The sequence below is a fragment of the Solea senegalensis genome, linkage group LG16 (assembly GCF_019176455.1).
Source record: "Solea senegalensis isolate Sse05_10M linkage group LG16, IFAPA_SoseM_1, whole genome shotgun sequence".
In the NCBI taxonomy this organism is placed as follows: Eukaryota; Metazoa; Chordata; class Actinopteri; order Pleuronectiformes; family Soleidae; genus Solea; species Solea senegalensis.
Window position 1 is genome coordinate 13159387 of NC_058036.1, and position 27358 is coordinate 13186744.

The 27358-nt window shown below is 40.1% G+C and overlaps 1 protein-coding gene across 4 annotated transcripts; it reads left to right on the forward strand.

The window, feature by feature from the left end:
* Window positions 1-3935: 3935 nt before the first annotated feature.
* LOC122782442 (ovarian cancer G-protein coupled receptor 1) lies at window positions 3936-27334 on the forward strand. Of its 4 annotated transcripts, none has more exons than XM_044046773.1 (8): window positions 3936-4013; window positions 14014-14094; window positions 17558-17821; window positions 20182-20331; window positions 22198-22331; window positions 22689-22911; window positions 24202-24382; window positions 24460-27334. In XM_044046773.1, exons 3-8 carry the CDS (start codon window positions 17735-17737, stop codon window positions 24810-24812), a joined length of 1128 nt encoding a protein of 375 aa, XP_043902708.1. In that variant the 5' UTR covers window positions 3936-4013; window positions 14014-14094; window positions 17558-17734; the 3' UTR covers window positions 24813-27334. The 4 variants fall into 4 exon arrangements, with proteins under 4 accessions (XP_043902708.1, XP_043902709.1, XP_043902711.1 ...); XM_044046775.1 differs by lacking the exon at window positions 3936-4013 and adding an exon at window positions 4058-4128; XM_044046774.1 differs by lacking the exon at window positions 14014-14094.
* The last annotated feature ends 24 nt before the right edge of the window (window positions 27335-27358 follow it).

A 27358-nucleotide genomic window follows, 5' to 3' on the forward strand; every position in this document is an offset into this window, starting at 1 on the left:
TGATTTATCTATTTATTTTTTGTCTGTACTGCTTGTAGTTACTACGACTACATTAGAGACGACTGAAACATTCCTAGAGCACCAGAGAGACAACGAGAATGAGGAGAAAACACTGGAGTACATCACTAACGTTCCTGCTCCACACGAAAAAAAATGACAATATGCAACTAAATTATTGTACCTGTAACATTTGTACATGTTAGATTTTATTCTTTACTAGTCCTGGGTTACATTTTAAAGTAAAACCTTCCGGAAACTTTACCTTTGAAACTGTTTGTTGATACCAAAACAAATCCAGATTTCCTGTTAACTGGTTAAAAAAAACCTGATTCCACTGTAAAACTTCAGTAGCTGAATATTTTTATTGTAAAAAGTAGCGACGTGATGATTCGTAAGACACTGTGAGTGTGTGTGTCCTCTGATTTCAAAGTAAGGGGACGCAATTTCATTTTTTGTTGAAAAACCTCCCCCCACCTGTGTGTGTGTGTGTGTGTGTGTGTGTGTGTCTTGCATTATTACTATGTTGTTGGATGGATGGATGGAAGGAAGGAAGGAAGGTGTGAGTATGAGTGTCTCTGTCTCTCTGGGTTTTCCCTAAGTTCCATTGTTAAGAATTACCAAAAAGAAGTCATTTCTGCAATACGTTAAAAAAAATCAAATAAAATGCTGCGGTGCGTCGCTGCGTCACAAGAGAGAAGTGAAAGCAGAAGGTGATTTGGAGCTGACGTCACAGACATTTCCTGCTTTAACTGGAATAACTGCTACTGTAACTGAGGAGGCCGACGTTAACACAGAAGCTTGTTTTCTAATAAATGTTTCTAAAACTCAATGCAGTGTTTTGGCTTCTTTGTGGCAGCTGCTGTTCCTGAAGTCTTTTACAGACCTCATACCAAATGGGGCTTTTTCATTTTACAGTTCTAGCACGACTCGGCTCGGCTCTACTCTTATGTACCACATGTTTTTTTTTTTGGTTCCTGCTCTGGCGAGGTTCCAAGCAAACTGAGCTGATGCCAAAATGTGACGTCAACAGACTGCAACAGAGAGTGTTGTCACTGGAAGAGTCGCGAGCGCGACGTCCAACACAAGAATCAAACCTGCCGTTTTTGAGAAAAAGGCAACATGACTGCAAAGATGCAGCGTGATCCGTCCACAGACCGAGCAGCAGGTACACCACTGTGTGCTCACAAATAGCTGAAGTTACACTGGACCCTCTGTTATTGCACTGACGACGTCGGAGACGGATCCAAAATTGAACTCATCAATCTACTCGTTTCTTGAGAAATGAACTAAAGCTCTTTGAACAGAACACAGATGTAACCAGCAGTTGGCTTGCGGTCGACCACTGCCAGCCATTTCCTCCTCCACAAAAGTGGAGGTTCTGTCTTCTAAAAAAACAAAGTTTCTTGCACAATCTTTTCAAAGTCCTGATGCTAATGATTATGTGGTGCTGATGTGCCAAAAGATGAAGTATTTCCTTATTTGTGAAGCCCAAACTGAAATATAACTTCACAAAATGCTCCAGGTTTCTCATTTTGTCGCAGGTTGCAGCTGATCATCTTTGCTTCATTAATAATGTCTTTATTCTTGTAATGTTACAACTTTTTTAAGGAGTTTTCTTGAAAGACTAAACATTTTTTCCCTTTTTAGTTTGGCCCTAATACTCCGTTATAGAAATGACGAAATGTAAACAGCTATACAGCTGTTCTCTCTCCTCGCTCCTTAGTTTCTCTCCTTTCATCACTTTCTTCTGTTTCTTCTGGAGGTTTTCGTGCCTTGTAAAATCCCTCTAGAGAACGTATGTTGTAATACGCTGTGTGCAAATAAAAATGAATTGATCAGCACATTTTGCAGAGTTGCAACAGGGTAAGCAAAGCCTGGGGCCCTGAAGTGAAAGAGGCCCCCCCAAGGAAAAGCCGATCGTATTAGTGAATAGCAGCAAATGTCAGGCTTTTGTGTGTGTGAAGTGTGGTTATGAGATATTGACACATTACATTTAATACTTACCTCACAGTGCATACTGGTGTTTCTGTTACCTCATAAATTACATGCATGCTTTTATGTCATCTCGTGTTCTCGCCTCTTTTTATGAGCTAAAAATGTTGATTTTCTCTATAGGACAGTAAGCAATTTATTTCTTTAATTTAATATATTATTTATTAGGATGAACTATGTACAGGAGACTGCACTGACACTGTGGTTTGAAAAGTCCCAGTGACGTCTCATAGACGTTGTTATTGTCTGAAGTGGGAGAAAATAAGTGCCACTTCTACAATTATCCATATGGATAATTTACAGAGTAAATAAAAGGTCCAACATGATGTTAGTGACGTGTTTATTTAAATAGTCCACATTAAAATAACTAAAAACTGGACTTGTGTTTCACATTTTGCCAAAGTTAGATCGTATAAGCCTCAATCACAGGTGTCCTGTTATTATGACTATAACTCAACATTAGTGAAAATATTTCAACACTTTTAAATAACACTGTTGTTCTTCTTCCAGCTTCTCCCTTTAGGGGGCGCCAGAGCATATACTGCCTCACAGATATTTTTGTTGTTTAACAATAAAAATAAAAACTCTGAACGCTAAAAAACAACAACCTCGAGACTCTCATGAGAACGTTGCGTATACGCTGCATCCTGAGAATAATTCTGGGCCATAAGACTAACTTGGACAGAGAAACTAAACAGAGTTCTCATAACAGTAAAAATGAAGTACCAGCACACTGGGCTATTTATTTTAATAACTATATTTCATGTAAAATTCCACAAAAGCTGGTCAACACGTGGAACTTTTGTTTTCAGTTGTTTATGCTTCCCTATTATTATAGTAGTGTAGTATTTAGAGTTTACGTGTATAGTGCCATGTTTTTTTGTGCTGTAGCTTCCATATTTATGTATTTTATCACGTTTTTCTAACAGAGTAGAGTATCATGTTATTAAATGTATAACATTCAACAATAAATGATACACTCTGCTTGTTGAGTGTTTTACAGTTATTCTTGACCTGATTTTAGATTTTGTTTTTGATTTTTGATATTAATAGATTTATTTTGCATCATAAAGTAGTTTTTATTGTGAAGGATACATCGTTCCAAACCAAAACAAACCCCTTTACTTTGAAATTCTGTGAAATATCATCAAGAATGGCTTATTGCGATATCACGATCAAATATTGTGTTTTAACCATAAAATATAAAATTATACTAATTGATCTCACATTTTGAAATGCGTTAAAATCTAGATTTATTGTGATTTAAAGTTTGCTTTTCATCTGGTGACTAAATGAATCAGTAATCAGACAGTGTGCATTTCAGTTGCATTTCATTTCAGTGTGTGGTGAAAAAAAAACATTTTAACATAATAAAGAAATCTAGATATAGCTTAAGATACTGTAGATCTTGTGTACTCAGCACATTTGGAACCTTGCCACAGCAGGTACTAAAAAAAGTACCTATAGTATCAGGTACTATGCTAGTGGAAACACAACTTAACCGGCGTCGTGCCGAGGTGAGCCGAGGCGAGGCGATGGAAACCCCCCATCAAATTCAGCTTAGGGCCCCACAAAGTCTTTGGCCGGCACTGCCCACTGCCCACAGAACAGTTTTTTTGTCTGTAGACCCGCCCCTTTCTGACCACACAACCTTCTCATTGGTCCCCCACGTCATTTCAGTGTGACACCCCTGGTCTTGAGGGTGCTCATGTGTGTGACAGGTGGTTTCTTCTTCTTGTTTGAGTCACATTCTGTCAAAAAAAAATGATCCACGCAACGTCCCCAGAAGCCTCGTGGCTACTACGGAGTGTGTGACACTCTTGATACGCCCCTGGAGGCTGCTGATAAAAGATAGACTCAGAAGCTCTGAGTGTGTGTGTGTGGCTTTGGCTTTCACGTGAACGAGAGAGAGAGAGAGAGAGTTAAATAGAGAGAAAGAGAGAGAGGGAGAGCGTGCTGGTGGAGGGCGAACACACACACACACACGCACGTGCCGGTCGTCAGTGTGATGCAGATAGGCGGTAAGAACTGAATCTTTGTATTTGTGTGTGTGTGTTGTTTGAACTTGAGATCGCAGCGTGTCAGTGTAACGTCTCCACGCGTGTGTGAAGCTGAGGCGACATCCTGCTGCTGACTGTGAGTGAGTGAGTGAGTGAGTGAGTGATTCTTCAGTGATCGACCATGATGTGACAAGATGAATACCTGCACTCTAAACTGTTTGTTTATTCATGATTTAACTTGTCACCACCTCCTCTGCTGCTGTTTGTTTGTTTGTTTGTTTGTTCTCCATTGACTTCATTTTCTCCTCAGGTTAGAAAACTGTTAGATATTGAGTAGATATTGTTTTCTCTGCTTGTGTCGGTGAGAACCCGCACCTTCATGTAATATTCAAAGAGACTTGTCATGCATGCGTGGATCGCTGCCTGATGACAGCCTCGCATGCTCCATAAGCCAGATGTTCTTCATTTTGACTCAGCTGTGAATCCACTATAAGAAACACCAGGGATCCTCTCATGCACTTAACAAAAAGAAATCATTTTTTTAAAGCTATTTCTGATGAAAATTCATCTACTGTTGAATGTTTTCTGACCCTTTTAGAAGAAACTGTACATAGTTGTCATTTTAACTGATGAATATGGAAACTGAGATGTTATGGGGCCCTAAGATGAATTTGATTTGGGGGGGGGCCCTTCCCCTCAATGTACAGTAGCTGGTGCTTGACTGTTATTGATATTGATATTGATGTAACATTATAAGTTGCATTAATTATAGTCATGTTAGGGGCCACGCGGTAGATGTCGCGGTTTGCAAAACCCATGTCGTGCAGAAAACAAGGGCCTTTCTGCTGGGAGTTTGCATGTTCTGCATGTGTGTGTGCGGGTTTTCTCCGGGTTTTCTGGCTTCTTCCCACAGTCCAAAAACATGCAATATGGGGATTGGGTAAATTGGACACTCTAAATTGAGCATATGTGAGAGTGCGTGGTTGTTTGTCTCTATTTGGACTGGCGATCTGTCCAGGGTGTACCCCGCCTATCACGCCTATGTCAGCTGAGCCTCATGCGGAGGATAAAGCACTAGAAGATGGATAGTTGTGTTATTTACTCCACTTTTCCACTACACTACGACACTGTGCGAAAACTGTCGTGACCTTGTCGTTATTTTTGGTGTAGTGAATCATTAGACTCAGTTAATTGCACACACGAGTTGAGTACTTCCTGCAGAACTACTTCTGACACAGTCATTGAACTGAAATACAGCGGAAGGGGTTGTGGTTTGGCTCACAAGCGGCGGCTGGTGACACTGGTTCAAATCCTACACTGACAGAAAACTAAGGCAACTTAGTTTATTTTGGACAATACAATGCAATACACTATACTGTGACGATTTGGATGACATTTTCAAGTGTTTTTGGACGACATACTATACTATGACGTTTTTGACTGATTTTTGACGACATACTATACTATGACATTTTTGACTAATTTTGGACGACATATTATACTATGACTTTTTTGACTCATTTTGGACGACATACTATACTATGAGGTCTTTGACAGATTTTGGACGACATACTATACTATGACATTTTTGACTGAATTCTAAAAGACCATGCTCTGTATTTATAATCACACTTCTCTAATCTTGACGACCAGATGATGTTGATGTGCAGCTTGTAGGCTGATGAGAGTGCATTGTTCTCCAATATTGTCTGATAATATCTTATATTTAAGGACTCTAGGGTTCGAGACTGTCTGAGATTGGCACATTGGTGCTGATGCAGAGAGCTGAAGTTGCCTGTGGATTTGTCTTTAACATTCTGACCAGTTTTTCCTGGCACATGTGGCTGAAATCCTTCTCGACCGACCAGTTATCAGCAGATCCTGTACTTGTTTGTGTCTTTATCAGAGTTTGAACACTACTGACTGGCTTTTTCTGAGCGTTTCGATATCTTTGTATGTGTTTGCCTTGATTTGTGTCCGTTCACAATTCTGCGGTTTCAAACACAGCTTTGTGCATTCTCTGCTCTCTCCCTCGTTGCTTTTTGCAGCTCCAGAGTGACAGACGCGTTTCTGAGACATTATGATCCTTTCTCTCATCAGTGACAAGCAGTGATGCTCAGTGCAGTGTGCAAATGTCATGGTTATGTCACAGCCTCTATAAGCTCTAAGGGAGTAGGAATCGCTTCTCCAAAAGCCTTTTGTGTTTTGTTTTTACAATGCCTTAGCTTGGGTAATGTTATCATCGTGCACATACGATAAAATAAAATAATCATTAAGATAATGAAAAGCTCTGGAGGAGCCTTCCCCAGTAGTCATGGGGTTCTAAACAGATTAGATTAGATTAGAACAAACATGCAAGTTATGAACTGGACCAATTGGGCAATTTCATTTGATATTGAATGTGAACACACTGTTATGTGATAATAAATCTCTTCATGTGGTTGGTAAACGTTGGTAAAGAAAAGAAACATATTTTCCAAAGACAACTGTTCATTTTAATGGATAAATGTGTGTATGGCAGTGTGCTGATAATCCACATGTTTGATTATAAATCACTCCTAAACCTATTACATTTTATTGAAACTATTCTGGCCGAGCAATTTCACCATTTTGTTTCCCTTTTTGACTTCTCCCTCTCTTAATTCACCCAGTCAATGGGGATTGGGTACTCTGCGCAGACGTACCCCAGCCTTTGACCTGTCAGGATTCAAACCAGCAACCCTTTGGTTTCAATCTAAGTTCCCATGAGTGATAAAACAATAATTATTACAATATAATTTTCTTCAATAACAAGAAAACAAAGGTTCACTTTAATATTTATGCGTCTTCTTCCTTTGGCTTTTCTCTTTAGACACACACACACACTGTTCATTCTCCAAACATTAATTTTATTGACATATTCCTTTATGGATAAGCAACCCTCATTGCCAATATCAACAGTTATGCAACAGATTCACACTGAACATGATTTTGTTCCCCGGGACAGAGGGAATCTCTGCGATTACATAACACGTATACTAATGGTATTGGTCTAGTCTGGGCAGGCCCTGGCCAAGTGGAAAGGGAACTGGACTTGTAATCAAAAAAGGGCTGGGATACGTACCCCTGAGCAAGGTACCCAAGATCTGAAGGTGGATTTCTCCTGACATACAGTATACTACGCAGAATACCGTCGACTCAAACTGCAGTGGTCAATATCTGGGCTTCAAAGTGCATCTTCACTCTTTGGTTCATGCAGACTGCAGATGTTTGACGTCACACTCAAAGTAACACTCTATTGCTGTGGTTAGATTTGAAATAAAAAAGGGAACATTGGCCGTTACTCACAAGTGAAATGAAATATGTGTAGTTAAACAGTTGAACTAGTTTATTCAACCCTGCTTGATGAATCTATCTCGATGAATCGATCCAACAAATGTCTGAAAATTTTGAAAATGATGATCATGTTTTGACCACAGCCCATAATTAATCAGTAGATTTTTATTATATGGACCAAAGCCAAAATATCTGAGAACTTGAAAAAAAATCAGAATAGTTAATGATATCGTGATATCTTTTGTGGCGTTTTTGAGATATCAAGTATTGATTTTTTTTTTAGCGTCATAGTTTTTACCTGATGTTGGAAAAATCTGAAAACTCTGGTCTCATTGGACACTTTAGAAATATTTTAAAATGACTTGGAGGCAGAAACATGTCTGTAGAGGTTTTATCTGAATGCACTTTACTGGTTTTATTGGATCATTTACTGATTATATGATTTTATATCACACTCTGTATATTTGATGTAGTACGCTTGAGCCCTAATCTATGTACTGGTGCCTGTTTTGACCAGGATTTTTAAAAAAGGACACAGTACATGGTGGAGTAGTGGCTAGCACTGTTGCCTCACAGCTAGAAGGTTGCTTGTTTGAATCCCGATTTAACCAAGGACCTTTCTGTATAGAGTTTGCATGTTCTCCCCGTCTGGGTGTTGGTTTTCACCAAGTTCTTCCCACAGTCCAAAAACATACAGAAATGAATTGGACTAGTCTAATTAAGAGACGTTAAATATACGGCCCGTGGGCCAGAACTGGTCCACCAGAAGGTCAAATCCGGCCCGCAGGATCATTTCAGTTCCAAATACCTGTGGCTAAATGTTAAGTGCCTTTGTAGATCCACTGTGATGTGTAAGTTGCACTTAGATTTCTTAAGAATTTTCAGGTTGTTCATAATATGTTTTGTAAAAATAGATACTTCATTGAATGTAAAAGAAAGGGAAACATCTGGAGTTCTTGTTGTTTATAGGTTATTATGCAGTTACTGTACTGGTCCGGCCCACTTGAGACCAAATTGCGTTGTATGTGGCCCCTGAACTAAAATGAGATTGACACCCCTGCTCTAAAATTAGTGTGAGAGTGGATGGTTGTGTGTTTGCTCTGTGATGGACTGATGACCTGTCCAGGATGTGACCCTGCCTTTGGCTCCATGTCAGCTGGGATTGGTTCCAACTCCCCTTTGACCCGCATGTGGAGGATAAAGCGGTAGACAGTGAGCGAGTGAACTGCTACTCACTGGATATTTTCTCCTTTTTTTTTTGGACAATTCATAGTCTCTGTAAAAAAAAGAAAAGAAAAGGAAAAAGAGATGGTTGTGAGAATAAGAATCCCAGCAGATCAGCAATTTCTAAAATGCACAGATCAGCCTGTCTGATTAGTTAGGTCTGTAGATTGCAACAAGTGGAAGACTCCTCTGCTCACCCCCTACCTTCCCCTAGTGCGTCATGGAAGTATGGTGGCCTTGGCATATCAGAAAGGATGGCTGCTTTTTGTTTGCATACAAAGCTTTGGCTTCAAACTGCAGTAGAAACGTGGCAGCACGACGTCCTCCATAAGTAAAGCCCTTTGCCGTGACTACACGAACATGAACTATTCTAAGGTTATTCACTTTCTGCCTTCTGATTTTAAAATAACATCTCTTCCCGATTCTGATTTCCTTGAAATGCAAATTGCCAGAGAAAAGTGGCTGGTTGCGTGTACATTAAAAGGATCTGTGAATGGCTGCTGTTACAAATAGCTTTGCAGATATTTGTTGGCACGTTCTTATCAGTTTGTCTCACACCAACTTCATGGTAGCAGTAGTGACATGAATGTAGCAGCAGCAGCTGTGTTTCCATAGCACCTCAGTAAGCATAAGCACTATGTGACTCACAGCACAGATGGGATGAGTATAAGACTTGACACGACAATTAAAGCTATCAAACTATATCTAGATAATAGAAACAGGAAATTAAATCAATTAGAAAGGAGCCAACAACACACATTTACATACACTGCCACTGTTTTCCTCACAATAAGATGATTGGACACACATTAATCAAATTAGTCTTTTAGCTTCTCCCTGTAGGGGTCGCTAACAGCCGATTACTTGCCTCCATTTTGTCCATGAAGCTTCTGTGTCGTCTTCCACTTTTCCTCTTGCCTGGCATCTTCAACATCCTTTTTTTCATGCTGTACGTCAACATGACAGTGATGGAACACTGGAGGTTGTAGGTGAGAAGATATAGATGGAAGATGGAAGTCTATGGGCCTTCTTCAGATGTACTGCCTGGTGTGCCATGTTGAGTCTCTGTGACTGTATCAAGCAGCACTCTGTCTCTGTCAGCTTCCTGCTCTGACACAGGTTATGGTTTTGAAGTTTTTGTGTGATTTTAATTTAGGCTTGCAACAAAAATGACCAATATTAAATAAAAGGAAAACCTCTCATCCCTTTTGTGTTAGAATAGAATAGAATCATACAGGTGAACAAACCATTTTAACAATCAGGACACACTGAGTTGGTCTTGGGATTTAAATAAACAAAATACTGAACCGTCATTAGCAGCACTCGCTAAAATGCTGCATAACTGCCTTGAACAGAAGTCACATTAGGGGCCGTTCACATGGAAGAAGCTGGGGGGGGTGTTTGTGAGAGAGTATGATGTAACATGTGAGCACAAGACGGCCTCTCATAAGGTTGTGGTCTTTTGGTCAGAGTGTCAAAGGTGCTCACTGCATTGCAGAAATGTCTTATATTTTCATCTCTTTTGTGTGCACAATGTATTTTGGCACAGGGTAGATCTCAACAGCAGACAAACAAAGTGCTGATTTGGCACCGGCAATGCAGTTATTAGGCCCCTGAGATGGTGAGGTCATACTGGGGCAGAGGTGAATGGAGAGAGAGAGAGAGAATAATGTTCTGTGGTGCTTTAGGACCAAAGAACCAAAATGATTCCTATCTTATATGCAGCAAAGAAAACCAGACAATCTTCACATTTTAATGATTGATTAATGAGTTGCAACCCTTGTCACCTGCAACCAGGTGTCAATCTATTTTCCTCTAAATGGGAACAGAATTTACATAAATCACTTGAGAAGTAAGCTAATTATCTCATCTGCTTCCTGTTTGACAACCAACTAAGTCGCCCCCTTGACATTTTATTTTGCTGTACCTGGGTTTGATCTGTGCTGAGACAGTAGACACTTGTTAATCAGAGAAGACAGAGTGTCGTGGCCCTTTATGTACACCGGCATCATTCATCCATGAAAAGACCATCACAGTACTCTGGAGACATTAGCAGAAAAGGCCAGTCTGTGTGTATTGTCAATATCTGACTAAAAGAGTGTGTAGCTGTGACTGCCAGGGGCCCTTGAGGGGGTCCAGTGGTCCTAGTGGGTTCTTCTATAGAACAATATGACCTATGGCGAATTCAGTAGACCTGTCATTATCAAATGACACTATTCCTTTGAGGATTGTCCACTCAGGGGGACGGTTCCTCCATTTTTACAGCATTCAAAACTGATCTAAGCCCAAGATCTGCTCAGAGTGCGCTCTGCTGGACCACGCAGAAGTTACTTCAGGTGTTCAAACGGCTATAATAACTTCAGATAAATATGAATAGCTCTATAAGGGAGTCCCATTTCTTTTCCAGGTGAGACCATAGCCATCATAAAACTAAAGATGCTCTAAATCCTTCTAGAGGAAACCTCAACTGCTCATAAGGCCCCACTGGACACCATTAAAAACTCCAATAAGCTGTAAGATGTTTAAAGTAGTTCATAATACAGTAGAACTGCTTCCCTTGGGGACCAGGATCTCTGGGAGTTCAGTGGTTCTGGTGGAGGTCTCGCGTGTCTCTAATGAGTTTACCTCCTCGGTCACACAGTGATTTTGGTGGTGTAGTATAAGAAGGTGTCAGGAGAGGTATCCAGTGTGGTTTTCTGCTTCAATGTTAGACATCGTGTGCTTTTCAACATACCACGGATATTTCAAGTGGTAATTTGAGTTACTGTTGCCCATCTATCATTTTGATTCCGTCTGGTCGTTCTTCTCTGACCTCTGGATATTTCCTCTCTTTTTTGGGACCATTCTTTGGAAAAGCTTGAGATGTTTGTGTGTGAAAATCCCAGCAGATCAGAAGTTTGTGAAAGACTAAGACCATGTCGTGCCCAACGTCATTTAAATCCCTTGGCTTGGTTTTCTGATACTCGGTTTAAACTCCAGCATGTCATCTTGACTGTGTCTACATGCTTAAGTACATATATAATACACAAAAGGAAAACAATATATACAGTGTATATATATATATATATATACTGTATACATTACATTATTTACAGGATGAGAATATAAAGTGCAAAATAGTGATTAAGTATAAAATCTGTTGGATTTGGAGTCAAGGGGGTTAATGATACTGAATGTGACTGATCAAGTGTTCTTATACTGTTCAGTGAGTCACCTGCCAAGTTACCATGTGTACCTAATAAAATGGCCCGAAAGTATAAGTGTTCCTTATACCTCATACCATAACCCTCATAAATGAAAGTTCCAAGTGTATTTAAAACGCTGAGGGCCTTAATTCAGGATCTGCTATTTTACTTCATGATGGTCGTAGAGGAAAAATGACACCAGCAATCACCACCGGCACTAACAAGAGAAAAAAGTGTGATGCGTTCACTTGCTGTAGCATTAATTAATAAGCTTTTTGATCTGCTATTTGTAAATTAAGGAAAATAAAGCATTTGTCTATTGCTATTAAACTGTGCAATCAGTTTAGACATCATAATAACACATTAATCTAAAGAAAATACATTATCGTACTCCATGTACATGTACAAATATCATGAAATAAGTTGTATTTTTTATCATTATTAGTATTATTATTATTGAATTTAAATGAAATATAATCACTGTGTACTTTGAAAGTACAACAACAACAACAACACTTTGGTTAAGAAAATTGGACCATCTAGAAAAACATGTCATTACTTGCTTTGTGACCAGGTGAATTCTGGGAAATGCAGTCATGTGCAGTAAAAGATGAAGACGCCACGAATTACTGGCAGGGGACTCTGTAATTATGTCTGACCATATCAACACAATGGTCACTGTTGTCAAGCACCGGCATATTTTTCCCATGATTCAAAGCTGCGATGTCCTGAAGCAGAATGTGACCGGTAGTTTCTGAGGTCTGATACGATCTGTACACTTTGAATCAGCTGTAGCTGCAGCTGTTGTCGGCCTGTCAGCTGTCCGTGTTCTCCAGACTCATTTAATCTGCTTCTGTACATGCACGATGTATAAAAGAGCTGTTGATAATGTGAGTGTTGATAGTCAGTCCCAAACAAACACAACAAACAAACACTGACTGTTCTTTTTGATTTTGATAAATTCATACACATCATCTGCGACATGATCATTAGTGTCGGTCCGATGTTGGTTAAAAATGATAAAGACGGATATTGGAAAGATAATCCCATAAGCAAATCTGATACAATCCCAAAATCCTACATATCACAAGCTGCACTATGCACAGACTATAAATAGAAATCAGCAACAGCATTTTAGCTGAGTCATGTTGTGGGCTGCAGAATTCTTACTTATGAGAGAAGAATATTTGATACCCAGTTGGAGAATTATATCTTTGAAATCGCTTGAAACGGTGAGCACAAATGTGTTGTTGACAGCGACGTAGCATATCAGTAGATATTCGATTATGCCGTCCTAACCTCATATAACTCATATGTGCTGTGCTTTATGATCCATTTTCCTTTAAACGTGAACATAATTAACACAATTGGAGTCATGTTGTTTTGAAGAAGACCTGAAACTAGTGTTTGAGACCATTCACTCCTCAGGAAAATGTTTACGGATGTTGTAATTTGGATGAGAAATTGAGGCTCATTTTCCCGTAGACCTCCTTTCAGAGTTCTTCTTGCAGCCAGCTGAGTCGCCCCCTGCTGGCTTTTCAATATATTCTTGTTTACTGGTTGGCTCCAAGAGGAAACTGGAAGAGTATTTTTACACAGCCTGTGGTGATCAAGCAGGGCTGCAAAAACGTGTCATTTAATCATTTACAGCAAATTAAAAAGTATTTTGATAACCCATTAGTTGGATTACATTGATTTTCTTTGCTCTTCTGTGACAGTAAAATGGAAATCTTTGGTTCATGTCTTGCTTTAGTAATAAAAATCCCTAGTTGAGTCCCTAGTGGTGAGATAATGTAGTGACACGTGGGATGAATCCTTGCTTCTGTGAACGTTGGCAGAGTCAGTGATGATGAAAATGATTGCGTTCAGTGATCACACAGAATGTTATTATTCTAAGGTGTACGCGTGTCACTTAGTCAATGCTGACGCCAATTGCTGAAGATACATGTGTGTATAGATGAGGAATCACATCTGCTGGACAGTGGACACTGAAGCAGGCTATAAATCAACCAGACCAGAGGTGGACGCTGATTTACAACCTGCTGGACCAAATGAGGACGATTTCCCTCGGGGTGAAGAAACAGGAAACGTTTAGCTGTGGACTTAAGGTCATATTAGTTATTTCTTCACTTTCATCACGTGATGAAATGATTTAATTTTTGTTCTTGGTCAAGAGAGACTATGAAGTGATGAGAGTGAAGCATTAATAAGTCCTGAAGTAAAGATTGAATTTAAATACACAGTGTATATAATCTGACCAGACTCTGCGCTAATGCCATTCTGTTTATTCGCTTCAGATCGAATTTGAAAGCGCCTTCTGTGTCACTCGCAGCCTTGACTTGAACAACAACAACGACGTAGATCGGGAGAGATGGAAGGTAATGGAATGGAATGTCTTCTCTCGCATTTGGACATTTGATTGGCACATTGCATCATCAAACGTCACCAAAAAAATCTATTTAGTATTTAATATTTGGTGCAGAATCAGAAAAAATACAGATATTTGGATCTAAGGTTCTGTGATGGACAGCTGATGTGTATCATAAATCAAACATGGCCACCGGGAACTTAAATCAAATAGAGGCCTTTTAGACGCACAGCACAGAGACAGTCTCAGACACCTGCTGCAGCAAAAGTCTTTTGGATCTGTGGATGTATGCATCCCTGAAAAACAATAAAGCAACCATTTTCTGTGTCTATACTCAGGATTTATTTGTTGTCTTATTCTATCTGGCTCCCTTGCAGTTCATATTTCCCTCTATGCACTATTATGGTTCAGTGTGATTCATAAAAAAGAGTCGTCTGACTAAGGTCAAGTACAGTAGTTAGTGAAGGAGTCAGTATGGTGACGATAGTGATGACAGAACCCTTGTTTGTGCCTGATTTACACTCTGCTGCTGTTGCTACGGTTACTACCGTCAGAGTCGCGGATCATGGACCCTCAGCCCTGGGTATTGAGTTAGTTATTTAAGTTAGTGATCCTGGCGTCTACAGGATTGATGAAGTTGGGAGTGACCGGTGCTCATTAAGTGGTTTGTTTACGAGGATGATTTGACCTTTGCATGGACACGACGTGTGTTACTGAAGCTCTGAACAGAACTAACGGTGACAGTGTTACATCTGTAATTTGTTCCGCTGATGTTTTTGGATATTTGGGTGATTCATATTTCCTGTTTTATTTTGATATTGACTTCCTGTGACCTGATTGCTAACCCCATTATCAAGTATGTGCTAGTTAACAAGTATGCCACTAGTGGTCATGTGACTCAACAAAAAAACAACCAAAACACTCACTGAAAACTCCACACATTCAGGGAATGTGAGCAGGATTCAGTGTCACATGACCACTCGTGGGCCAACATGATCACATGACCTCCATGCCATGTCTTTGAAACTGTATTATTATTTGCTCTTGTCTGTTTGCCGCACAGTTCACCTTAAAGCAACCTTTGTTTATAAGTCTTTGAATATTCCCTTGAATGCATACTGACACTGGTATCACTGTGGTGAGAGAATTCACCAGCTCATGGCAGACGCCAGAATGACTTATAAATATTGAATGTGAACAATCGAACAAATGACACTGTGTAATATGAACCAAACTACCACATACAGTACCTCTGCAGGTGCAGCTGTGTGTAGCATCTTAGTATCTCTGACCCTTTTAACAAAGGTACAGTAGATGGGATATTGTCATTGTTATTTTAACCTTGCAGCATAATGTAAATCAAGTGTTTGTCGATCACAAAGCAGTTCAGAAAGGGAGGGAGAGAGGGAGAGAGAGAGAGAGAGAGGGTGCTTCCATTACACCTGCTCTGCAGAGATGCTCTCACTCTCTCTCTCTCTCTCTCTCTTTCTCCCTCCCTGCTCTGCCAAGAACCGCCTATGCTGCAGATAAACTAAAAATCCAAACTCCAAATTAAATGTCCGTTTTTTTCTTTGATCACTTAACACGCAAACAGAACAAGAAGCAACATGGCCGATCCGACGAGGAACACTAACACTCCAAGCTCCTACAAGATGTCATGTTGTTAAGGAGCTCCCGTCTTTCACTGAAATCACTTCCCCGCCTTATTCTGATGCTCTGTTGCTGCAGCGAGACATTTGGGTGGAGTGGCTCAGTGGTTAAGACCCTACCTTGTGTACCAAAGACATCATGGTCGCAAGTTAGATTCCACCCCTGGCTAATTGTACTTGATTCCATTGTAAGTCGCTTTGGATAAAAGCGTCTGCTAAATGACATGTAATGTAATTTGTGTCGATAAAACTCAATAAAGGGGCTGATGAGTGTAAATAAGTTGAATATGGTTTAGTCTGCAGTGGGCCTTAATCTGGAAGTGATTTCTGCAGGAAGAGCATTCACACAGGAGATGATTCTTGTGGCTCAAGTGTCCTGTGTCAGTGTGGCTCGAAATGGTTTGATAGCATGTCATTATGGAGCCATTCTTAAAATGCCGGCATGCCAAAGCAAAGACATTTAAGACGTTCAATTCAGAGGCATCACTGCCTGTTGACATGTCTTAAAGTGGATATGCTCTTTACTGTGGCTTTAGAGATTCCTCAGAGGCGTTTCCTCTCGTACTGATCCATAATGGCCAAAGTGAAAACGTGTTTTAAGGAATGACTTCTTTTGGTAATCCTCTACAGACACGTCTGACTCTCACTTCTCAAACTGAGTGGGAATAGATTGATCGATCACTGTCACATGATGTACAGTATTTGAATGTGGGCGTTGGCTGACGGTCAGAGAGTTGTCCTGAGGCCACCTCGGCCACTTTGAGTGAAAATATGGCTATGGCTTTTATTTAAAGACGCTTCAGTCCAGCTTCTCTGCCATTAAAGTCTGGACTTCTCTCGTTTCATTTTGTCATTATGGAATAGTGAGTGCTGGCTAAAGATTCGTTAGTGGTGTATCCACTCTTCTTCCTTTCATCATTTTTGTATATGTGTATGTGTGTGTGTTCAATCACCTGAAAATGAATAGTGTCATGTCACCTGGTGAAATTCCCACACTGCACACAGGAAGTGATTTGTTTTGTGAGACAACTGAAAACACAAATAAGCCATGAAAGGTTTCACCAGTGAAAAGTTTGACGGTCTCATAGTATTTGTTGTCTTTGATGACGGCAGCGTGTTACATTATTTATTACACATTCAATGTTCCCTCAGGATAATTGTAGACCTTTCTAGCAGGCAAAGCTATTTATCTTTCATTCTATTTGTCTGTTTATTGTTGTAATTGGTGTCAAAGCACCGTTGCCTTTAAAGTGCTTTTAAGATGCATTGTCAAAGCCCTTTATTGTTATATATTACCTTCGTGCGTGCCTTTGTATCTAACTATCGTCAGAATCTGTATGACTTTTTATGTTTTACAACCTAACTAACTCTAGTTAGTAGCTAACTACTAACTGTCTAACTACTAACTGAGTGCTGTCTAACTGCTGTTTAACTGTGTATGTGGAATAAACCTTCAGAAAGACAGTCGACCTGTACCCGCCGTACCTGTTCTGGTTACCCTTTCCAGAGCTGAGCTGAAAGGCTCAGCCAGTAAAAATCTGGACAATAATAACTCCTTTGAATTCCTCTCTTGTGCAAAATGTGTTCTAATGATGACTGTTCTCAGCCTGTGCTTAGGACTAAATAACAAACGCAAGCATGCGAAGGGGCTGAACCAAGATGCTGGACAATATCAAAGCTGCTAAAACAAGCTTTATTGCCACAAGAGTTGTTAAGTGCCCCGGAACTGTGCTGCTTCCATCTGTCTGTCTAACGTTCCTGACACGAGCGATGCTAATAAATCCTTTTCATTTCTATTAATATGGTTTCTTTCCTGTTTCACAGGGGCCAAATAAAAGTGGACGACTCCAAACGGACCGGACCAGCGCTCACATTCAGCACGTGTGTAGCGCAGTGTGAGGCCACAGCTGTGACGACACATCACTGATGAAGTATGTCTGAGAACAGCTCTGCGAGTGTGAGAATTAGTGGACGTGTGAGTGAGACGTGAAGGCGGTCGCCATGTCAGAGGAGGACGTGATTAATTGCACCATCAGCCACGAAATCCACCAGTACGTCTTCTCCTGTGTCTACATAGTCGTGCTGTTGGTAAGTATGTGAATAGGATGAATAAGTGAATAACACACCTCCCTAAGTGGTGTCATGTTAAAAACTCAGGTAGATCCTTGTGTGAAACTTGAATTGCATAGATATAATGTACAAGACACCACCCACAAATATTATTAAGCCTTAGAACACAGAGCATTAAGGCTGTTTTTTCCTTTTCTATGTTTAAACATACTATGTATATATATATATGTATATATATATATATATATATATATATATATATATATACAGAGGCCATAAGAGCATTATGTGCAATATAGAGTGTCTGATATACTTTTTTTAAAAAAAATATTCGAACACCGAAGTCACAAAATAACACATTTGAAATTTTGGAGAGCAGAACACCGAAGTCACAAAATAACACATTTGAAATTTTGGAGAGCAGACATTGACATCAGACTTTTTCCTCACTTTGCTCACTATTAGACATTTTACTTAGATCTTAGATCATTAATATTTCTATACAATTATTAAATTCTTAATTCTTAAGAAACCCCTCTCTTTGATTTGAATTTCAATTTGAATACGATAAATATCAGGAAATGAAGAGCATCGTTAAACGGAAGGATAAGTGTCAAAAACAACCACAGGAGGAGGAGAGAAAAGAAAGATGACTTTACAAAATCCAGAGGAAAGAGGGAGGAGTTACACAGGAAGGAGCAGATATGCTGAAACTGTAATATTAAGAATCAGATTTGGACGTGCAGGATTAAACCGTACATTATTCACAATCAGCAAACGGGTATATGTGATTATTGTGGGCTGAAGACAGCATGATCAAAAAGAGATTAATGCAAAGACCTTGAGGGAATATTATTGAATATTATCTCCGTTTCGATATAGGATTATAGGTTATTTTTTATTTAAGTAGTAGCAGAATTGTTAAGAAACACGTTGATCCCCACTCCATACCAGTTGGTGGCAGTAACGCAGCAAATCGGTGTTTGCCAACCGCCGTTAAAACCTCAAAGAAAGGAGGAAGAGCTGTAGTCCTGCACGGTTGCTCTGAACAAAGGAACAAACGATTAACTTCTGACTTGCTGCATCATCAAAGTTACTAAAAGCAACTTGTGTGTTTTCACTCCCATCTACTCTTATGCTTCCATGTGAACTGTGACATATTGTTAACACAATGAAACCTATCTTTTTGTTTATTTAGTTTTTCTAGTGTACAATCAATGAATTGTTGTCATGAACACATGTTGAGCTCTTCACATTTACATCAGGAGTGGGACCTCTCTACAGAGGCTTACATGTTGGATCACTGTGCTTTAAATGGACACACTTTTTGAAGTTTTAATGCTAAGTGAAGGCCACAGAGTGACAAGAGTGACAGATGAAATATTCAGCTGCAACATGCAATTTCACCGATGGATGCTGCTGAGTCCTAACACACAAGGGACAAGTTTTGATTAATGACAACCCCTTCCTTTATTAGTCTTAACTCCTGCCCAACACAAATACTAATGGTAACTCTTACTTAAATGAAACCTTTGCTCATCTAATGATGATCAATTTGCAAAACTTTAATTGAAGTAAATCATTTTTAAAAGTGCATAAGCTTTGTAGTTTTTGTGTCTGTTAAATTCTGTGATCACTGGCATTTGGACTGGAACGGTGTGACAAAGCTGTTCTTAGCAACATATAATGCTCAAGTCTGTCTTGAGCATTTGATTTACCTGAATTAAAATATTTCTATTTATTTTTTTAAATAATAAATAATGAATCATTTTTGATAAAAAAATAAAAAAAATAATTTGAAATACTTGGTGTAATAGACATTTATCACAGCAGATATTCACAGGCTTTTACTACAGTCCCTCTGCAGTACAAGTAGTTTTTTCTGTTCTGAAAAATGTATTTAAAAAAAGGTTTTCCACGACTGAGAAATAATAACACTATATGATTAATAAACGGTAAAACCTTCATTTTCCATAGTTCCTATGAGAGTTTTATGTGGTTTTATGGTACTGACACATGGTCAAGGCTGCACAAAAGGGACAAAAGGAGAAACATGTTCTAGCCACATGGGTAAACAAAGAATATACCAACATAATCTACATCTACTTAGGTCTGTAATATCTTAAGAATAAGTATATCTCATCGTTAGTCAGCCTTTTTCAGCTGGAAACTGATGTTTGGAAAATGTCTCGTTTGTGTTTGTGTCACTCGGATAAATTCAAAGTCACACGGTAACAGATCTCAACTCTGTCTATTTTGCCACTATTTAGAATTGCTGCTTTACAAAATCATATTATTCTTAAGCTATTATAGTCTGAAGCAGTCGTATATTTGAATGCTTTGTTTGAAATCACAATGAATGGTTTTCTTGGTCCTAGGTTGGTGTTCCCTCCAACTTGTATTCTCTGTACCACGCTGCTGTGCAGCTGAAGCAGAAGAATGAGCTGGGAGTTTATTTGATGAACCTCACCGTGTCTGATCTGTTCTACCTGGCATCGTTACCACTCTGGCTCCAGTACATTTTTCAGGTAAACACCATCACCGCCGCCTGAATGCATCGGATAGTGCAGGTTTTTAGGAACTCCACATCACCTGCTTACAGAGCACCTCAAGGGACATGAGCAAAAGAACTTTGTTATGAGGACATTACTGTTCTGCTTCTGAGTTGTTATCGTCACATGATCTCCGAACAACATTTACAACATATCCTGAAGTTTCTGACCGATGTACAATTGCAAACATCTCTCAAACTCCGTGGATATAGGTAGATGTAGACAAAATGCCAGGAGAATGGATCACACGCCAGGAAAGACTTTCATTTAATTCTAAAAGAACTACATCCAAGAGGTGAATTATTCAGGTGTCTCATTTGCAGAAGCTATTTTGCCGAAGGGCCCAATTATAATTGGCACCTCGTCTCTGTGACAAATTACAGCCATTTGGCATCAACTTTCACTTCACTGTTAGTTTCCTGTTTGAGCACAGTTGTTAAGATGCTGATAAGGACATGGGTACTTCTCCTGTTGTCATAATAAGCATCCGTCCATCCATCGCGGGGCTGCTGGTGCCAATCCCAGGTGACAAAGGCGGGGTAGACCCTGAACAGGTGCCCATAATAAGCATCTCTGATGTGTCAAACATATGATGGATACCAGGTGAACTTAAAAAGAAAGGTCTACATGATGGTTTGTGTCTTTTTGTTGTGACATTTCTGCGTCTGCTCTTGTTGGCTGGGGCTCAGCTAATCACAGTGCACATCAGAGCAGATTCAACATGCTGCTTTGCTCGTAAAGCCATTTGCAGGGCCAGCGGTAAGGCAAACACCCTGTGGTAAATATAGCAGCAGCTGCACAGGAGACACCCTCACCATCCATTTGACTTCATAAAACGTACTTACGAATAGACACACACACCATATTAGCAGGAAGTCGTGCTGTTCAAATACCAGGCAATGTGTTGGGTAATTTGCGTGTTCATAAAAAGTGAATAGCTGTTAACAAAACAGATTGAGGACACGCAGATGACGGAGCGTTTTCATAGATCCTCCATAGATCGTAAAAGACGGCAGATCTGGATCACAAGCTGCCATAAAACACACGTTAAGCGAGTGTAGAAGACGGAAAGATGGAAATCCACAGGCACCGTAATATCAGGTCCAGAATCCAACACTTTAATATCTTGTTTATTTTACATGCTTTCATTGCGATTCTCTGGAGTAGAATGAGGTAGAGTCTGTCTGAAAGGCCTGGAATAATGTCTACTCCGGCCGTTTCTATACTCTTTAAAAGCACCATGGGGGCATTTTAAGAGGCGGATATATTCAGTTCCTCAACTTCTGAGATGTATTGTTCAATATCTGTGGATTTAACCCTTAAGACACAGAGCAGTACGGCTGTTTTTCCCATTACTGTGTTTTAAACATACAGTATATACAGAGGTTATAAGAACGTGCAATATATCATTTTCAATCAAGACATTTTTTTTTTTTCACCAACTGTATTTAAAACATCTGAGCAAAAAGTACTCAAAATGTTTCAAATGAATCAAGTTAAATTTGGAAATACGTCAAAGTTTTGTTGTGACTTCCTGCACAATTATTGCTACGTTATATCGCTGTTATAAAAAGAATCATAACTTTGACTCAACAACACAGAAGAAACCCATATAAACCCCGGGATGTCCATATAAGGACTTGTGTATTATTCCCATGGCAATTTACCATGGGTGCACCTGAGTTAAATAGTTAAATTGTGCAGTGATTTAAAAAAACAACATAAAAAAAAAGTACCTTGGTCCAAAAAACAAACAGCCGCAAAATCACTCGATCTCTGTCGCTGACGTTTATGAAAGAGTTGTATCAATTGTTTTTGACGTGTGTGCATGTGTCGTTTCAGGGTGATGACTGGCGTCACAGGGAATGGTTGTGTCAGCTGTGTGGCTTCCTGCTCTATGAGAACATCTATATCAGCATCGGTTTCCTGTGCTGCATCAGTTTAGATCGCTACCTGGCTGTGGTTCATCCTTTAAGGTATTCAGATCTTGAGTCTCAGCCAGACCTCAGGTGTAAGCTGAAGATATTGCATGGGTTTAAGTGACTATTCCTGTGTTGTGTTGAAACATGAACACAACATATCATCATAATGTGGAGAGCATCATATTTTTATCAGGCATATTTTAACATTTCGTCATTTAGGCGTTGTCCTATAACAAATATGTTTGAAATAATTTGGTCATATACTGTATATTGTTCATTGAAGCTCACCCACAGTCCCTACCATTCATATTAACTGAATTTCCTTTAATTTTTCCATAATATCAGCTCATAAAATGTGTGTTTCACGGGCAGCTGTGACCTCTCCGTTCTCTCAAACCTCCTCATATCCAGGTTCACCTCCTTACGCTCCATGCGCGCCGCGTGGCTCGTCAGTGCCATCATCTGGCTGAAGGAGATAGCAGTGGGCGTGGTTTTCTTTCACCACAAAGAAGTGAGCAGAGACCGCACGAACCAGTCGGTGTGCTTCGAGCACTACCCAATGAAGCCGTGGGAGTACCCGATCAACTACTACCGCTTCACTGTGGGCTTCATGTTCCCGCTGGCCATTCTGTTGGTAGGATAACACTTGTACAAATAGAATTAGTCAAGTGAGGCACTGATGGCTTTTCCTCCATCAGTCAGGAATGTAACGTTGATCATGTTTCATTATTCAAAGATCTAATGATTGTGAAACTGTCGCAGTGTCATCGTTATATCACCATTGATCACAGCGTTCTGTGACCTGTGAGGTCCAGTGTGTGGTGACATCTAATGGTGAGACTGCGTCAGTGAGAGGACTCCGCTTGCCCCTCCCTTTTACAAAACATCTCTCTTTTCTTCCACACTTCCAAGATATTCCCTCTTTCTTCTTCATCGGTTTATGCATTGGGTGGTTGTATCGTCATTAGCCGCTAGTATGGAAGTATTGACACCAATGCAAAAGGCCCTATATTGAAGCAGTCTGGGCCCCTCACTCATCAGACAGTCGTTTCCTCTTCCTCTGACAACGTTTTTCTCCTTCATTTTTTGCCATATCTGCCATGATGAACATCTAAAATAACAATATCGCTGCATTTGTGGGTAGTACCAGAATCTGTGTTTCTTGTGACTTCGCAAGACTTCCTGATTCTAAGGACTCCAGGTTGGCAATCCTGATCTTGAACAGTAGGGGTTTGGAGACAGCCCCCAATCTCTTCAAGACATTTAACCATCACAATGACTCAATGAAAAAAATCCTGCACAGTTTTGTCAGTCAGTCATCATCTAACCGCTTTATCCTCCACCAGAGGGTCGCGGGGGGTGCTGTGCCAATCTCAGCTACATCGGGCGATAGGCGGGGTAAACCCTGGACAGTTCGCCAGTCCATCACAGGGCCACACACAGATAGAGACAAACAACCATTCACTCTCACACTCACTCCTATGGTCAATTTAGAGTGTCCAATTTACCTAATCCCCACATTGCATGTTTTTGGACTGTGGGAGGAAGCCGGAGAACCCGGAGAGAACCCACGCACACACGGGGAGAACATGCAAACTCCATGCAGAAAGGCCCTTGTTCAAATCGGGGCTCGAACCCGGGTCTTCTCGCTGCAAGGCCCCCTGCACCGTTTTGCGGGAGGGGGGGGTGGTTTCTACGGGTTCCTCCCACAGTCCAAAAAGATGCAATATGGGGATTGGGTAAATTGGTCACTCTAAATTGACCAATTGGTGTGAATGTGAGAGTGAATGGTTGTTTGTCCTTCTATGTCAGCGACCCTCCTGTGGAGGATAAAGCAGTAGAAAGATGGATGGCTATACATGTCTTTCTAGCGCACTGACTAGATAATATGCAGGCATACAAAACCTCTCTCTCTTTCATCCAGATCAGCTACCTGTGTGTGCTGCGTGCTGTGGGTCGCAGTGCTGGGACACAACCAGTTCAGAAGATAAGGATCAGGCAGTTAGTCAGCAGCACCATCCTCATCTTCCTCGTCTGTTTCTCTCCGTACCATGTGTTGTTGTTGATACGCACCCTGCTGGAGCGCGACTGCAAATTTATCACAGGTATGTGGAGCGTGTTCTGCTAAGTGAGTCTGACGACGTGGAAACCCACATGGCCTTGTTTTCTTCTTATTTCCTAGGCATTTTTAACTTCTACCACCTGTCGTTGCTGCTGACCACCTTGAACTGTGTGGCCGACCCCGCGCTCTACTGCTTTGTCAGTGAAAGTGCCCGCCACGGCTTCTACAGAGCCATAATCCGGCCCTTTGCTCGGGTACTCTGTTGCTGTTGTCGCCGAGGCAACGCGACTCCCGCCAACCCAGCCACCGACTCCCACGAGGTCGCCACTGACGAGAACAACGGCCACCCGACAGTGACGCTGCTCACGCACACCGCCACAAAAACAGATTCCGTCTGCAAAAACACAATTTTAATCACACAGACGGATGAAAAAACTATCATTCCATTAATTGTGCAAAATAACGCACATTGACAAATGTGAAGCGGAGCTAACAACAATATCTATGAAAATATTCCAGGGACCAATCAGAGACTATGGTTTCAGAGGCCTCAGGGCAGCAGGACTAAAAGGAAAAGATTCTCAGACTAAGCTGAAGTGAGCGGAGACTGAAGGAAACACAATGAAGGCTACATCCGTACTACTACATTTTTATTTTAAGAAAAAACATACAGTCTGTGCCTGTCGTCCACATTAGCCCGTCGAAGTATAAAAATGCTGCTGGCTCCATTTTTGCTTAAAAACTCAAAGGCTGCATTTAAGTAGAGATGTGCCAACAGTCAAGGCTGCCATATCCCAGAATTCTTTGCGGCACAGCAATACAACAACCATTAAAAACCTAAAGAACAAGAAAGGACTGGAGATGAACACAAATGCAAACAGTGAATGAATAAACTAAACTCTAAACTGTTAACAATTAACAAAAGGAGATATGATTAGATGGAGGGGGTTAGTTTTTAAGAACCTACAAGAATTTGCAAGAAGCTTAAACACATTTATTTGACCTGGTCAAACCTGTGTTTGCTCTGCTACATCATGTCGAAAGTGATCCGATATGAATACTTAATAATTATGAAAATACTATTCCAGGTTACTCACAGGCATCGTTTCATTTCCTCCTGTATTACATAAAATATTGAACAAAAAAGCCATTAAAAATGGCTGTTATATTTTAGATATAGTTATTTGTAACCTATTTACATATATCTATATTTTTAGGATCTTTTGGCCGACGGAGAGTTAAAGCAACAGTCAGCTTTTGAGGGGCAGGAAGACGAGCGAGTCAGGACTTCAAACTGTAGAGGGCATTACACTGCGCTCAATGCACAATGTATTTTTGAGAGAGGTACTGAGGCTTTTTAAGTCGGTATCATTCAGTATTTTTGCAGTTAAGATTAGACACTTGGCAGTTAACTACACCCGGCTGGCACCCTGTGTGTTGAAGTACCATGTTCCCTTAATCTCTGATGACACGTCACGGTTATTTAATGTATTATTAATTATAAAAATATATTTATATTAATATTAAAGGTATACAAATGCATACCGTATATCACCTTTAACCAGAGCCAGCCCAAGGCATAAGTGAATAATGTAAAAAAAAAAAAAACATTTTAACATATTAAAGAAATCCAGATATCTTGAGATATATTTAGATGTCTCAATACTGTTTATTTTGAATTATTTAGTTTTATTTTGGAGTCGAAGATTTGCTCATTCAGTGCACATTTGCACATCAGTTTTGAAAACTACTTGTTTTATTCAAGTCCATTATCACCACACTTGGTGCTTCACTTTGAATAGGAAAGTAAAAAAAATACAGTAGTGACACTGGTTTAGTCTAAATAACACCACCATAATTCATGCAATTTACAGTCGAGCACCAGCTAATATACTAAAATTCAAATTCCGGTTAGGATAAAGGCTTGGACTGGCACCGTCTTTATCACTTCATGTAGTTTCAATGTCACTTTATTAGTGTAGTAACAGAAATCCCTGCTGTGACTTTTCATCATTACTTTCTCGTTAGTAAGCCTGACTGGGGACATTACTTATGAAATGGTGCTAAAACTGTGGGAACCGGATCATTTTTAATCTGCAAACACTGTTTGTTTTGTTGTTGTTTGTTTTTTAAAAAAAGTGTAGTAGTATTGACGTAGCCTATGAGCTGTATGTCAGGCTCAGTCTGGCACCCAGCTGTGTGGAGCAGCATCCACCCTCACTGGAGCGAAAACATGTTCTTCTCTCTTTCAAATGATCAAGCCGTGAGCTCAGCAGCAGCGGCTGTCGATGTAAAATGTCTTGTATACATGTTAATGTGATGTAGATAACAGAGCAAATGACAGTTTCATGTTGCAATAAGTCTAAGGAGGTCATCCTTGAATTTTCCAGTTTTCCTTTTAAAGTGGTATTATCTTACCACCTTGTTAATACTTAATAATTATTTTACTTATGTATACTTTTGAAGCCATTTCAGCGATAGTTGAGGTTTATTGAAGTACCGACACATACAGCCAGTGCTGACTGTACTGTGTGTGCTCACAAGGCTCAGATAATAACATCTATGACTGCTTGAGTCTACGATATCTTTGTGTTTGCTTTACCGGAAACTGACGTTCTGTGAACGACTCACTCTCCTGTACCAAAGTCCATAGAGCAAATGTGTGTTTTTAGCTTGCGTGGACACAGAAGCTGCTTGTCTACCGCCAACAGTAGATCATCTGTGAAGTTCAATTGCTGTTTTTCTCTATGGACTTTGGTGCAGGGAGTGAGTGGTTTAAGTGGCACAGACTCTGTAGGACACAAACACCTTTAAAACCACAAAAACACCTAAGCTATCCCTCTTAACCCTTAAATACCTGAGCCTCAAAAGTGTTTTTGCCCCTTTTTCCAGAATAACTTTCAATATCTGGCAGTTATTGACAATGTACTGCATGCTATAAGTGTATCAACAATTTAAAATGAAGGAAAAACTGAAAGTTTTATTTAGAAAAATATGGAAACTTATGTACAGGCATTTT